This window comes from Mustelus asterias, chromosome 18 (assembly GCF_964213995.1).
Source record: "Mustelus asterias chromosome 18, sMusAst1.hap1.1, whole genome shotgun sequence".
In the NCBI taxonomy this organism is placed as follows: Eukaryota; Metazoa; Chordata; class Chondrichthyes; order Carcharhiniformes; family Triakidae; genus Mustelus; species Mustelus asterias.
Window position 1 is genome coordinate 4,940,032 of NC_135818.1, and position 16,046 is coordinate 4,956,077.

The window sequence follows — 16,046 nt, forward strand, 5'->3', positions numbered from 1 at the left end:
TGGCCATTCCTTTGCATTTGGCTGTGTGGTGCGCTGTTGACAATGAATGGCTGCTACTTGGTTCCAGCATCGTCTGTGGCACTGTCATGCTAACTGGGAGTTGCAGCCTCTACTTTTGATTGCAGTGTCAGAGGTTGAATCTCTTCTGGTTGGTGGTGACCCTCTTGTCTATCGTCCACTGGAAGCGTCATGGTAACCATCTGAGTGGTTTGCTGGTTTGTCCAGCATCTTTATCATAAGTAGACAAATCTTTCTGCAAAGAAAGAAGACAGTTCAGAGTTGAAGTTGCAGTCAAGATATCTTTCTTGTTTGAGCTCTCAGGAACTTGCAGTTTTGACAGCGGTTGCCTTGACATCTTCTGAAGTTTTGAATAGATTCAAGGCTCCATAGGCATTCCTGCTCAAGAGAAAAAGACTGGTTACAGGTTACATATATCAGCTCAAAGGTTGCTTTCCACCGTACCTTAGTGGTACCAAAATCATGCCTATGACCGGAAGTGAAATTACTCTGGGTCAATGGACTGGTGTGTCTGTTGTTTGTAGCTGGACATCTCTCAGCCACTTTGTCTGATAGGGTTAGGGTTAGAATAACACTAGCTCCCATGTCCAATTTAAAGTTTGTGAGATGGTCATTAACCAAAATCTCCGCATTCTAATATGAAAGTCCAGGATCATTGACCTCACCCAAGAATCATGGCTGTGTGTCCTCTTAATGTGCAGTCTTGACCTCATGGATCATCTTTAGGTCTTCTGTGTGCTTAAATGCTTTCGCCTTGCAGTTTGCTGAAGTGTCCAACCCTGCTGCACTGAAATCTCTTCAGAGAATCCACTCCACGTCAAGCGTAGCTGACCAGGAGTCTCTACCATTCTTACCGCCAGCTACTTTCCCAACCGCCTCTACTTTCTCAGAAGACTAAGGAAATTTGGCATGTCAGCTACGACTCTCACCAACTTTTACAGATGCTCCATAGAAAGCATTCTTTCTGGTTGAATCACAGCTTGGTATGGCTCCTGCTCTGCCCAAGACCTCAAGGAACTACAAAAGGTCGTGAATGTAGCCCAATCCATCACACAAACCAGCCTCCCATCCATTGACTCTGTCTACACTTCCCGCTGCCTCGGCAAAGCAGCCAGCATAATTAAGGACGCCACGCAGCCCAAACATTCTCTCTTCCACCTTCTTCCGTCAGGAAAAGGATACAAAAGTCTGAGGTCATGTACCAACCAACTCAAGAACAGCTTCTTCCCTGCTGCCATCAGACTTCTGAATTGACCTACCTCGCATTAAATTGATCTTTCTCTGCACCCTAGCTATGACTGTACATTACATTCTACACTCTCTTGTTTCCTTCTCTATGAACAGCATGCTTTGTCTGTATAGCGCACAAGAAACAATACTTTTCACTGTATGCTAATACTTTTGACAATAATAAATCAAATCAAAAATCAAATCAAATCAAAAAGCTATTGGTGTGTTTGAAAGAATTTTCAGGTTGACACACTCAACTTGCTTGACCATGTTACGGACGCACCTTCTTCGGCAATCAATTCTTGTGGTGGGCTTCGAATCCGGAGCTTCTGGCTCAGAGGCAGGAACACTACCCACTGCGCCACAAGACGTCTAAGTCCCGGAACCATTCTGAAGGTAAGCCGCGGAGCCAGGAGGGTAAGGGACGCTTTGGGAGGGTTGGGAGGGAGAAATAATCACGGCATCAAAGGTAGGCGGGGTGGGTAGGGAGTCCCAGGGCTCCAACATCCCAAAGGGGAGAGTATCCCAAATCTGAAGGGCCACCTGCTCCCGCCAGCCTACAAATTGAGGCGGGGTGGGAAAAGGCCTTAACAGGTGAAAAGGTGAGTTTCCCACCAAGACATTGCCCACCTAAGCATGAAATTGCATCTGGGTTTGGGTGGGTGCATTCACGAGAGGGGATTTGTGTCACCCCTGCTATGTCTGTTGACTCTGCACTCAGGACTCCTGAGAAATCCCATGGAATCTTCTGCTGCAGTGAGAAACTTTCAACATCTGCCTTCCGCTTCAAACCCTTTCTTTGGAGCTTTATCCCAGTGATTTTCCTCTGAGCATCTGCTTCTTGAGCTATTTTTACAGTCCAGAATCCTTATTCAAAGTTTTCATTTGTCTTGCAAAACTTTAGAGTATCTCTGCATTTTTTCAAGCTTCTTGGTTTTTCCATTTGCTGCCACCATGTTGCATAATGCTGCACACTGTTCGGTAAGTATCAATAAAGTCTTTGTAGTCTTCAATACATCCCTGCTTTTGTATTCAATACCTCACCCAATACCTCACCACCTTGCTCATTTGGCCTGCCATCTTCAAGCACCTGTGGATATACACTCCAAGATCACTCACTTCCTCAACCCCTCCCAATATCTTCCTTTTTACTGGGTATTCCTTTGCTTTATTTGCCCTCTACAAATGCATTATTTCATACTCTTCTGAATTGAATTCCATTTGCCACTTTTCTGTCCACTTAACCAAACCCTTGATATCATTCTGGGGTCAATAGTGAATATTATCTTCACCATCCACTGCACAGCTAATTTTTGTGTCATCTGCAAATTTCCTAATCGTGCCACCACATTTATGTCTAAATCATTAATACATACAACAAACAACAAGGACCCCAACACTGAGCCAGTGGGACACCACTAGAAACTGTTTTCCTTTTGCAAAAACATCCATTGCACTTTGTTTTCTGTCACTGAGCCAATTTTGGATCCAACCTGCCATCTTCCCCTGTATCTCATGAGATCTCACTTTCCTGACCAGTTTGCCATGTGGAACTTTGTCAAATGTTTTACAAAACTCCATGTCGACAATATCCACTGCACTTCCCTCATCAATCCTCCTTGTTACTTGCCACTTGTGAGCCCTAGCCTGGATATTGCCCAAGTCATGCTTCATTTGGACATGGCCTGCTTCAGTGTCTGATGAATTGCGAATGTCGCTGAACAGTGCGTCATCATCAGTGAACATCCCCACTTCTAACCGTATGATAGATGGAAGGTCATTGATGAAGTCGTTGACGAGGTTGGGCCGAGCACACTACCTTGAGGAATCTTCTGCAGTGATATCCTGGAGCCGAGATGACTGACTTTGAACATCTGAAACCATCTTCCTTTGTGCTACATATGACTCCAATCAACAGAAAGTTTTCTCCCCGATTCGCAGTTTTGCTAGGGCTCCTTGATGCCAGACTCAATGACTGGAATTGTAGCGGGTGGGGGCAAGTGGGATTTTCCAGTCTTGGGGCGAGCGTGGCCTGAAAATCCAATGTTAGTAAAACAAAGGAGATAGTCATTGACCTCAGGAAGTGTAGTGGTGTACATGCCCCTGTCTACATCGACAGTGATGAAATAGAGAGGATCGAGAGCTTCAAATTTCTAGGTGTCCAGATCTCCAACAACCTGTCCTGGTCCCTCTATGCTGATGCCATCGTTAAGAAAGCCCACCAATGCCTCTATGTTCTCAGGAGGTTAAGGAAATTTGGCATGTCTGCTACGACTCTCACCCATTTTTATAGCTGCACCATAGAAAGCATCCTTTCCGGATGTATCACAGCTTGGTATGGCTTATGCTCTGACCATGACCACAAGAAACTATAAAGAGTTGTGAATGTAGCCCAGTCCCTCACTCAAACCAAGGTCCCATCCATTGATTCCGTCTACACTTCCCGCTGCCTCGGAAAAGCAGTCGGGACCCCACACACCCTGGACATACTCTCTTCCACCTTCTTCCGCCAGGAAAAAGATATAAAAGTCCGAGAACACATACGAAATAGCTTCTTCCCTGCTGCCATCAGGTTTTTGAATGGACCTACCTTATATTAAGTTGATTTTTCTCGACACCCCAGCTATGCCTGTAATACTACATTCTCCTTTCCTTCTCCTCGTGCACTCTATGAACGGTGTGTTTTATCTGAAACAATATTTTTCACTGTATCCCAAATCATGTGACAGTAATAAATGACTCAAATAAATAAACCTGGCAAGATCTGCAGAGAGAGAAACAGAGTTAACATTTTGAGTCAGGGTGAGGACCTTTCGTCAGAGCTCAATTGTTGCAGATTCCAGCATCCACAGTATTTTGCCTTTCTCTTAATGTTTTGAGTCAGTATGGCCCCTTCAACAGAATGGAAATCATAGAATCCCTACAGTGTAGAAAGCGGCCATTTGGCCCATCGAGCGTGCACCAACAACAATCCCACCCAGCCCTTATCCCTGTAATCCCACATATTTATCCTCTTAGATGCTAAGGGGCAATTTAGCATGGCCAATCAACCTGACCTGCATGTCTTTGGGGTGTGGGAGGAAACAGGAGCACCGGAGGACACCCACACAGTTTTAAAGTTTATTTATTAGTCACAAGTAGGCTTACACTGACACTGTAATGAAGTTACTGTGAAAATCCCCTAGTCACCACATTCCAGTGTCTGTTCACTGAGGGTCAATCTAGCATGGAGAATGCACCTAACCGGCACGTCTTTTGAACTGTGGGAGGAAACCGGAGCACCCAGAAGAAACCAACGCAGACATGGGGAGAACGTGCAGATTCCGTACTGACAGTGACCCAAGCCGGGAATTGAACCTGGGACCCTGACGCTGTGAGCAGCAGTGCTAACCACTGTGCCATTGTGGTTTGATTATTTTAAAAAAAATAATGGGCAACACTTTAGCCTACTACCCTTGGAATGATTGTCAGTTGGGATTTTGGTGGAGCGTCAGTCATGGAAGTTGAGCACAGTTGCCCTCTTTGTCCTGGATTGACCATCTGACACTATAGTTAAGAACACCCACCATCCTTAGTCTACTTTCTCAGAAGACTAAGGAAATTTGGCATGTCAGCTACGACTCTCACCAACTTTCACAGATACACCATGGAAAGCATTCTTTCTGGTTGTATCACAGCTTGGTATGGCTCCTGCTCTGCCCAAGACCTCAAGGAACTACAAAAGGTCGTGAATGTAGCCCAATCCATCACGCAAACCAGCCTCCCATCCATTGACTCTGTCTACACTTCCCGCTGCCTCGGCAAAGCAGCCAGCATAATTAAGGATCCTAAGCACCCCAGACATTCTCTCTTCCATCTTCTTCTGTTGGGAAAAAGATACAAAAGTCTGAGATCACGTACCAACCGACTCAAGAACAGCTTCTTCCCTGCTGCTGTCAGGCTTTTGAATTGACCTACCTTGCATTCAGTTGATCTTTCTCTACGCCTTAGCTATGACTGTAACACTACATTCTGCACTCTCTCCTTTCCTTCTCTATGATTGGTACGCTTTGTCTGTATAGCGCGCAGGAAACAATACTTTTCACTGTATGCTAATACATGTGACAACAATAATAAATCAAATCAAACTGAAGGTCAATTTAGCATGGCCAATGCACCTAACCAGCATGTGTTTTGCCCTGTGGGAGGAAACCGGAGCACCCGGAAGAAACCCACACAGACACGGGGAGAATGTGCAAACTCCACACAGGCAGTGATCCAAGCCGGGAATTGAACCCGGGTCCCTGGCGCTGTGAGGCAGCAGTGCAAACCACTGTGCCACCATGGTTTGATTATTTAAAAAAAATAATGGGCAACACTTTAGCCTACTCCCCTGGGAATAGCTGTCAATTGGGGTTTTGGTGGAGAGTCAGTCATGGAAGTTGAGCACAGTTGTCCCCTTTGTCCTGGGTTGACCATCTGTCTCAGAGCGGCCCTCTTTTCCCGCCCTTTTCCCAGTGACCGTTAGGCTGCGCGCGCAGCCCGCATTTCAAACCGCTCGAGCCAACCAGAAGCGCGCACCGCAGGAGCGCCACCGTTTGAGTGGAGAGCAGAGGCCCCAGCGCAGAGCTGGGAAAGGGGGGGGGGAGAGACAGGGCCCAGCGCGGAGAAAAAGGGGGGTGAGGGGCCCCAGCTCGGAGAAAGAAGAGGGTGAAGGGCCCCAACACGGAGCTGGGAAAGAGGGGGTGAGAGAGGGCCCGAGCGGGGAGAAAAAGGGGGGTGAGGGGCTCCAGTGCGGAACTGGAAGGGGTGAAAGAGCCCGAAACGGAGCGGGGCAAAAGACTGAGAGGGCCCCGAGCGCGGAGGGGAGGGTGTAGAGCCCCAGCTCGGAGGTTGGTGCGGGGGAGCAGAGCGGCCGATCGGAAGGTGGACTGGGGAGGAATCGCAAGGCCCGTGGTGCCGACATGAAGGGCGACAGGAATGTGCTGAGGCTGGCCGCCGCGCAGCAGCTCCGGGCTTACGGTATCAAAGTGAAAAACTGGAACCGGATCAATGGCCGCGCTCAGGGCCGGGTAAGCGGGGCGGATGGGATGGAGTCACTGCATGTTTACATTAGACTGGGGGGGGGGGGGTTAGTGACTGATAATCTTTACATTAGTCTGGGGGGGTTAGTGACTGATAATCTTTACATTAGTCTGGGGGGGGTCAGTGACTGATATTGTTTACATTAGTCTGGGGGGGTCAGTGACTGATATTGTTTACATTAGTCTGGGGGGGTCAGTGACTGATATTGTTTACATTAGTCTGGGGGGGCTAGTGACTGATAATCTTTACATTAGACTGGGGGGTCAGTGACTGATATTGTTTACATTAGTCTGGGAGGTTAGTGACTGATAATGTTTACATTAGTCTGGGGGGGTTAGTGACTGATAATCTTTACATTAGACTGGGGGGTCAGTGACTGATAATGTTTACATTAGACTGGGGGGGTTAGTGACTGATAATGTTTACATTAGACTGGGGGGTCAGTGACTGATAATGTTTACATTAGACTGGGGGGGTTAGTGACTGATAATGTTTACATTAGACTGGGGGGTCAGTGACTGATAATGTTTACATTAGACTGGGGGGTTAGTGACTGATAATCTTTACATTAGACTGGGGGGTCAGTGACTGATAATGTTTACATTAGACTGGGGGGTCAGTGACTGATAATGTTTACATTAGACTGGGGGGGTTAGTGACTGATAATGTTTACATTAGACTGGGGGGTCAGTGACTGATAATGTTTACATTAGACTGGGGGGTCAGTGACTGATAATGTTTACATTAGACTGGGGGGTTAGTGACTGATATGTTTACATTAGACTGAGGGGTCAGTGACTGATAATGTTTACATTAGACTGGGGGGGTTAGTGACTGATAATGTTTACATTAGACTGGGGGGTTAGTGACTGATATGTTTACATTAGACTGAGGGGTCAGTGACTGATAATGTTTACATTAGACTGGGGGGGTTAGTGACTGATAATGTTTACATTAGACGGGGGGGTCAGTGACTGATAATCTTTACATTAGTCTGGGGGGGTCAGTGACTGATATTGTTTACATTAGTCTGGGGGGGTCAGTGACTGATATTGTTTACATTAGTCTGGGGGGGGTTAGTGACTGATAATCTTTACATTAGTCTGGGGGGGTCAGTGACTGATATTGTTTACATTAGTCTGGGGGGGTCAGTGACTGATATTATTTACATTAGTCTGGGGGGTTAGTGACTGATAATGTTTACATTAGACTGGGGGGGTTAGTGACTGATAATGTTTACATTAGACTGGGGGGGTTAGTGACTGATATGTTTACATTAGACTGGGGGGGGTTAGTGACTGATAATGTTTACATTAGACTGGGGGGTCAGTGACTGATAATGTTTACATTAGACTGGGGGGTCAGTGACTGATAATGTTTACATTAGACTGGGGGGGTTAGTGACTGATAATGTTTACATTAGACTGGGGGGGTTAGTGACTGATATGTTTACATTAGACTGGGGGGGTTAGTGACTGATAATGTTTACACTAGACTGGGGGGGTTAGTGACTGATAATGTTTACATTAGACTGGGGGGGTTAGTGACTGATATGTTTACATTAGACTGGGGGGTTAGTGGGTGACAATATTTACATTAGACTGGGGGGTTAGTGAGTGACAATGTTTACATTAGACTGGGGGGAGTTAGTGACAATGTTTACATTGGAGTGGGGAGGGTTAGTGAGTGAGAATGTTTACATTAGACTGGCGGGGAGGGGGTTAGTGACAATGTTTACATTAGACTGGGGGGGTTAGTGACTGATCATGTTTACATTAGTCTGGGGGGTTAGTGACTGATAATCTTTACATTAGTCTGGGGGGGTTAGTGACTGATAATCTTCACATTAGTCTGGGGGGGTCAGTGACTGATATTGTTTACATTAGTCTGGGGGGGGTTAGTGACTGATAATCTTTACATTAGTCTGGGGGGGTCAGTGACTGATATTGTTTACATTAGTCTGGGGGGGTCAGTGACTGATATTGTTTACATTAGTCTGGGGGGGTCAGTGACTGATATTGTTTACATTAGTCTGGGGGGGTTAGTGACTGATAATCTTTACATTAGTCTGGGGGGGGTCAGTGACTGATATTGTTTACATTAGTCTGGGGGGGTCAGTGACTGATATTGTTTACATTAGTCTGGGGGGTTTGTGACTGATATGTTTACATTAGACTGGGGGGGTTAGTGACTGATAATGTTTACATTAGACTGGGGGGTCAGTGACTGATAATGTTTACATTAGACTGGGGGGGTTAGTGACTGATAATGTTTACATTAGACTGGGGGGTCAGTGACTGATAATGTTTACATTAGACTGGGGGGGTTAGTGACTGATATGTTTACATTAGACTGGGGGGGTTAGTGACTGATAATGTTTACATTAGACTGGGGGGGTTAGTGACTGATATGTTTACATTAGACTGGGGGGTTAGTGGGTGACAATATTTACATTAGACTGGGGGGTTAGTGAGTGACAATGTTTACATTAGACTGGGGGGAGTTAGTGACAATGTTTACATTGGAGTGGGGAGGGTTAGTGAGTGAGAATGTTTACATTAGACTGGCGGGGAGGGGGTTAGTGACAATGTTTACATTAGACTGGGGGGGTTAGTGACTGATCATGTTTACATTAGTCTGGGGGGTTAGTGACTGATAATCTTTACATTAGTCTGGGGGGGTTAGTGACTGATAATCTTCACATTAGTCTGGGGGGGTCAGTGACTGATATTGTTTACATTAGTCTGGGGGGGGTTAGTGACTGATAATCTTTACATTAGTCTGGGGGGGTCAGTGACTGATATTGTTTACATTAGTCTGGGGGGGTCAGTGACTGATATTGTTTACATTAGTCTGGGGGGGTCAGTGACTGATATTGTTTACATTAGTCTGGGGGGGTTAGTGACTGATAATCTTTACATTAGTCTGGGGGGGGTCAGTGACTGATATTGTTTACATTAGTCTGGGGGGGTCAGTGACTGATATTGTTTACATTAGTCTGGGGGGTTTGTGACTGATATGTTTACATTAGACTGGGGGGGTTAGTGACTGATAATGTTTACATTAGACTGGGGGGTCAGTGACTGATAATGTTTACATTAGACTGGGGGGGTTAGTGACTGATAATGTTTACATTAGACTGGGGGGTCAGTGACTGATAATGTTTACATTAGACTGGGGGGGTTAGTGACTGATATGTTTACATTAGACTGGGGGGGTTAGTGACTGATAATGTTTACACTAGACTGGGGGGGTTAGTGACTGATAATGTTTACATTCGACTGGGGGTGGTTAGTGACTGATAATGTTTACATTAGACTGGGGGGGTTAGTGACTGATATGTTTACATTAGACTGGGGGGTTAGTGGGTGACAATATTTACATTAGACTGGGGGGTTAGTGAGTGACAATGTTTACATTAGACTGGGGGGAGTTAGTGACAATGTTTACATTAGAGTGGGGAGGGTTAGTGAGTGAGAATGTTTACATTAGACTGGCGGGGAGGGGTTTAGTGACAATGTTTACATTAGACTGGGGGGGTTAGTGACTGATCATGTTTACATTAGGCTGGGGGGGGTTAGTGACTGATAATCTTTACATTAGACTGGGGGGGTTAGTGACTGATATGTTTACATTAGACTGGGGGGTTAGTGGGTGACAATATTTACATTAGACTGGGGGGTTAGTGAGTGACAATGTTTACATTAGACTGGGGGGGAGTTAGTGACAATGTTTACATTAGAGTGGGGAGGGTTAGTGAGTGAGAATGTTTACATTAGACTGGCGGGGAGGGGGTTAGTGACAATGTTTACATTAGACTGGGGGGGTTAGTGACTGATCATGTTTACATTAGACTGGGGGGGGGTTAGTGACTGATAATCTTTACATTAGTCTGGGGGGGTTCGTGACTGATAATCTTTACATTAGTCTGGGGGGGGTTAGTGACTGATAATCTTTACATTAGTCTGGGGGGGTTAGTGACTGATAATCTTTACATTAGTCTGGGGGGGTTAGTGACTGATATGTTTACATTAGACTGGGGGGTTAGTGAGTGACAATATTTACATTAGACTGGGGGGGTTAGTGAGTGACAATGTTTACATTAGAGTGGAGGGGGGTTAGTGAGTGACAATGTTTACATTAGAGTGGGGGGGGTTAGTGACTGATAATTTTCACATTAGTCTGGGGGGTTAGTGAGTGACAATATTTACAATAGACTGGGGGGTTAGTGACTGATAATGTTTACATTAGTCTGGGGGGTTAGTGACCGATAATGTTTACATTAGACTGGGGGGGTTAGTGACTGATAATGTTTACATTAGACTGGGGGGGTTAGTAAGTGACAATGTTTACATTGGACTTGAAGAGATCTCTTGTTCTTTAGCTCTGATCAAGTGGCCGTAATATTGACATTTTCTTTTCTCAATGTCACTTTTAAAATTTTTTCTCGCTCTCAATTTCAAACACCTCTTCGTTTGTTTAATGGTCTGGTTTGTATGTGGAACCTTAAACACACATCTTAGCATCTAAAGTTCAAAGGCCTGTTTTCTTCCACAGATCTTTGCTTATTGTCCAGATTCCCATGGCAGGCAGGGAAATGGATAGAATGGAACATCTTATGAGTTGCTTTGTGATTACAGATGTGAAAGCATCAAACACTTATAGAATTAATAAATTACTGAATCGAATAAATAAAGAACCAACTTGATAATGGTTAGCGGTTGAATTTTGTTTGTTTGGATAGCATTATAGGAAATATATTGCAGTTCCTTCGCTGTCGTTGAGTCATAATCCTGGAATTCCCTCCCTAACAACATTGTGGGTCAACCCACAGCACGTGGACTGCAGCGATTCAAGGAGGCAGCTCACCACCACCTTCTCAAGGGCAACTTGGGATGGGGTTCATATGGTTTTCAAACAAGATTTCTTTACAGTGAGCTATAGTGTTGATATTGGACAAGGGGAAAGCAAAGAACTGGATTGAAATATTAATATTTACCTTGGTTTAATGTAAATTCAGGACATAAGACTGAATACCATGTCTGAGAGGCACGGACAGAGTGGATAGTCAGAAGCTTTTTCCCAGGGTGGAAGAGTCAATTACCAGGGGGCACAGGTTTAAGGTGCAAGGGGCAAAGTTTAAAGGAGATGTACGAGGCAGATTTTTTACACAGAGAGTAGTGAGTGCCTGGAACTCGTTGCCGGCGGAGGTAGTGGAAGCAGATACGGTAGTGACTTTTAAGGGGCATCTTGACAAATACATGAATAGGATGGGAATAGAGGGATATGGTCCCCGGAAGGGTAGGGGGTTTTAGTTCAGTCGGCCAGCATGGTCGGTGCAGGCTTGGAGGGCCGAAGGTTCTATTCCTGTGCTGTAATTTTCTTTGTTCTTTGTATCTCTAAGCCGTTTTGCAAGGAATTCCAAATTTTACTTACCCAATTTAACTGAAGCTCCTATCATTCGCTGTTATATAAAATCCCGTTCATTTGTTTCCATGCTTGCTAAATGTGGTTATTATTATTATCTGTGATTGTTCAACTAATCCAAGTAGATGCCAACTGAATTTAGGAGGTTGAATGATTATTTTCTGTTAAGATTTGATTGAACTTTGCTTTGATTTCAAATTGGACGTGGTCTAGGATATTTGAATTCACAGCCTTAATGCTGACTCTGACCACTGGTGTTTGGGTCACAGCATGAAGTCAATGAACTACTGTAGACTCAGCCAGCAGTTCCTACTCCGTCACATATCAGATAGCTCTTTGAGTTTGTTTTCAAAGTTCAATGTTTGGTGCATATTCGTTATATGGCAGTATGAGCTCAAAAATGGGTAATAAAAGTGAGTGCAGGCTCAGTTGCTTACATGTACAACAGTGTGGCGGCTGGGATAGAAGGAATATGAATATGCATTAAATCACATCATGGGCCTGAAGGGCAATCTAACACTGGATAAAAGCAAATTACTGCGGATGCTGGAATCTGAAACTACAAGAGAAAACACTGGAAAATCTCAGCAGGTCTGGCAGCATCTGTAAGGAGAGATCCTGCCAGGGCAACCTAACATTGTTCACAATATAATTATAATTTAAACCATTCTACAAACTATATCTAATTTAAGGAACCCCATTTCCTCAAGTGGCACAGGTTTAGTTTCATGTCTTCATACTTTGGAAAATGCAATTCCCTCTTGTATATAGAACATAGAACATTACAGCGCAGTACAGGCCCTTCAGCCCTCGATGTTGCACCGACCAGTGAAACCAATCTAAAGCCCATCTAACCTACACTATTCCAATATCATTCATATGTTTATCCAATGACCATTTAAATGCCCTTAGTGTTGGCGAGTCCACTACTGCTGCAGGCAGGGCATTCCGCACCCTTACTACTCTCTGAGTGAAGAACCTACCCCTGGCATCTGTCCTATATCTATCACCCCCTCAATTTAAAGCTATGTCCCCTCGTGCTAGCTATCACCATCCGAGGAAAAAGGCTCTCACTATCCACCGTATCTAATCCTCTGATCATCTTGTATGCCTCTATTAAGTCACCTCTTAACCTTCTTCTCTCTAACGAAAACAACCTCAAGTCCCTCAGCCTTTCCTCATAAGACCTTCCCACCATACCAGGCAACATCCTGGTAAATCTCCTCTGCACCCTTTCCAATGCATCCACATCCTTCCTATAATGCGGTGACCAGAACCGCAATACTCCAAGTGCGGCCGCACCAGAGTTTTGTACAGCTGCAACATGACCTCCTGGCTCCGAAACTCAATCCCTCTACCAATAAAAGCTAACACTCCGTACGCCTTCTTAGCAACCCTATCAACCTCGGTGCCAACTTTCAGGGATCTATGCACATGGACACCGAGATCTCTCTGTTCATCCACACTACCAAGTATCTTACCATTAGCCCAGTACTCTGTAATCCTGTTACTCCCTCCAAAGTGAATCGCCTCACACCTTTCCGCATTGAACTCCATTTGCCACCTCTCAGCCCAGCACTGCAGCTTATCTATGTCCCTCTGTAACCTGCAACAACCTTCCGCACTGTCCACAACTCCACCGACTTTAGTGTCATCCGCAAATTTACTAACCCATCCTTCTACGCCCTCATCCAGGTCATTTATAAAAATGACAAACAGCAGTGGCCCCAAAACAGATCCTTGCGGTACACCACTAGTAACTGAACTCCAGGATGAACATTTCCCATCAGCCACCACCCTCTGTCTTCTTACAGCTAGCCAATTCCTGATCCAAACCATTAAATCACCCTCAATCCCATGCCTCCGTATCTTCTGCAATAGCTTACCGTGGGGAACCTTATCAAATGCTTTACTGAAATCCATATACACCACATCAACTGCTTTACCCTCATCGACCTCTTTGGTCACCTTCTCAAAGAACTCAATAAGGTTTGTGAGGCACGACGTACCCTTCACAAAACCGTGTTGACTATCCCTAATCAAATTATTCCTTTATCATAGCCCAGAACATGTAAATCAGATGCAAGATAATTTTATTGTATAAATGAATCGGTATTATGATTATTTTTTCCTGTGAAGGCGGATCTCATTTTTCTATATTACCAACGAGGGTACATATAGGGATACTTATTTTGTTGTCATGAAGGGCCATTGAGAGTCAGTCCTGGCTCAGTATTAATGCTCCTGTCTCTGAGTAAGGTTGTACATTCATATCCAGGAACTTATGTACATAATCTCGACTGAGGGCAGTGGTAAGGCAGTGGAATCACATGGAATATAATGTTGGAAAATGTGACGTTATGCATTTGATGGGAAGAACTCTCAAGCAGAAAGGAATTTGAATGATACAGCATGTCTATTTTATGAGAAGGTACACAAATAATTGTTTGATCGTACAGAATTTTAGTATTGAGACGTGCTGTCGAAGCTTTTCATTTTGCACAATTCAGGGTAGAAACCAAGTGTATGAAATCTCAAGGGGAGCAACAATTAATATTGCACGAGAAGAAAACTAAGGAAAATAAATGATTTTGCTTTGAAAGAATTTTGGTTTGTTAGTAATCAGATTTCAAGAGGAATACCTATTTTTGAACTTGATGTCATTAATCTTTAATTGCAAAGTCCAGCTATGATAAGCATGTTTCAGTCTTTGAGTCAAACTGCTGAGGAGACTTCACCTCCCTGTGAGTTGAATTTTCACAGGGATTCTTGCTCAGGTTCAGAAAATTTTGGCAAAGCTAAGATTTAATCAAGTCGAGCGAATGGCAGGATTTTTCTGGAATTTAACCCGATATGTAATTTCATAGGTTGTATCTCTATTAAAAATTACTCTTTAATTTTCTCTGGGTTATTTTGGTAACATGGGTAATATCTAATTCGATGCAATTGTGCACTCTTTTTACAATTGTTTTTAGGACAAGAAGATAGCATACAATGAAGTGTTTGGAACCCCTCTGCATGCTCTGCCACAATGCACTGTCCTTGAACATGCCACTGTTCCACAGTGAGTAGCAAAAGAGGTTGAATTGATTTTTTTTCCTGGTCAAATGGTTGAGGTTATTAAATGTTTAGTTAGTGATCTTGTTTTTAATTTTAAAATGTTTATAAATAAAGAAGTTCCCATTCTTGATTTTTTTTATTGGAAAAGTATTGGGACTGTTGTTTAAATGCAATTTTGTTTGATGATTAAAGTAGAATACTTTTAGAAAGTGAATTGTATTTTCCTATGTTTTAGACCTTGATCTATTCATAATTTAATCATTTAATTCAAATGACCTGGTAATTCAAATAATTTTTAATCCTATTCCCACTTTATCTCACTGGTATAATTCAAATCCTTTTAACGGTGCAGGTGTAGACAATATTAACACAATTATTGTTGTTTGCAAAATATGCCATTTTTGGAGAAACTAAAATGGCCAAATGATAGTTGTGCCGGTACTTTATGACACTGCATAAATTATTAGCTTTAATTTTGGCAATCCAGAAAAAAGGATAGGTGATTGATGCAATGGGTAACGATGTATAACTTGCATCATCAATTATTGCAGTGCAGAGAGGCCAATTTCTTGGCTTCACATGATGTGAAGACTAAGATAAAACCAAATTACTGCAGATGCTGGAATCTGAAACAGAAAGAATGCTGGAAAATCTCAGCAGGTCTGAAAGCATTTGTGGAGAGAGAACAGAGCAAACGTTTTGAGTTTGGATGACTCTTTGTCAGAGGCCAATGTGATGGTATTAAGACTATTTGTTTAAATGCATTTTGTTTGGTTACTAAGTTAAAATATCTTTGGATAAACTTAATAGGTAACTATTTACATTATACCAATGGACTTTGTTTCAGAATATCAGCTTTGGGTGCTTTGGCCCATTGACTATTTGAATGTAGTTCCAATAAATTGCGTATAACATGCCACCAGGGCTCAGGTTTTGGATTGTTGGAGAGGGTGGGGTCAGTAGCGAACACGATTCCTAAGCACTTAAACACATTTGCATAGCAAAATTGCTGTTCATCCGCCTTTCCGCATTACGCGGGGTTGGGACCCGGAAGTCATCACAACATTGAGGTTTTGAGCCACAATTGAAATCTTGCTCCACAATTCAAAGATTCCACAGTGCGTTTGATAGCCCATTTTATCTCTTTTTAAAAAAAATATATGAAATGGGAGCATTTTAGTGAAAATTATTCTTATGCCATTTCAACCGTCTGAAGTTTATTTAAATATAGGCTGGAATTTTACCAG

At 43.6% G+C, this 16,046-nt stretch overlaps 1 protein-coding gene across 2 annotated transcripts in view; it reads left to right on the forward strand.

The window, feature by feature from the left end:
* The first annotated feature begins 5,882 nt into the window (after positions 1-5,882).
* arhgap11a (Rho GTPase activating protein 11A) overlaps positions 5,883-16,046 on the forward strand; it is a 43,065-nt gene continuing 32,901 nt past the window's right edge. Inside the window, exons 1-2 of one of the 2 annotated variants that reach the window (XM_078233294.1) lie at positions 5,883-6,299; positions 14,715-14,803. In XM_078233294.1, coding sequence (XP_078089420.1) covers positions 6,192-6,299; positions 14,715-14,803 — 197 coding nt within the window. In that variant the 5' untranslated portion in view covers positions 5,883-6,191. The remainder of the gene's footprint in view (positions 6,300-14,714; positions 14,804-16,046) is intronic. The other variant, XM_078233295.1, reaches the window with a different exon arrangement.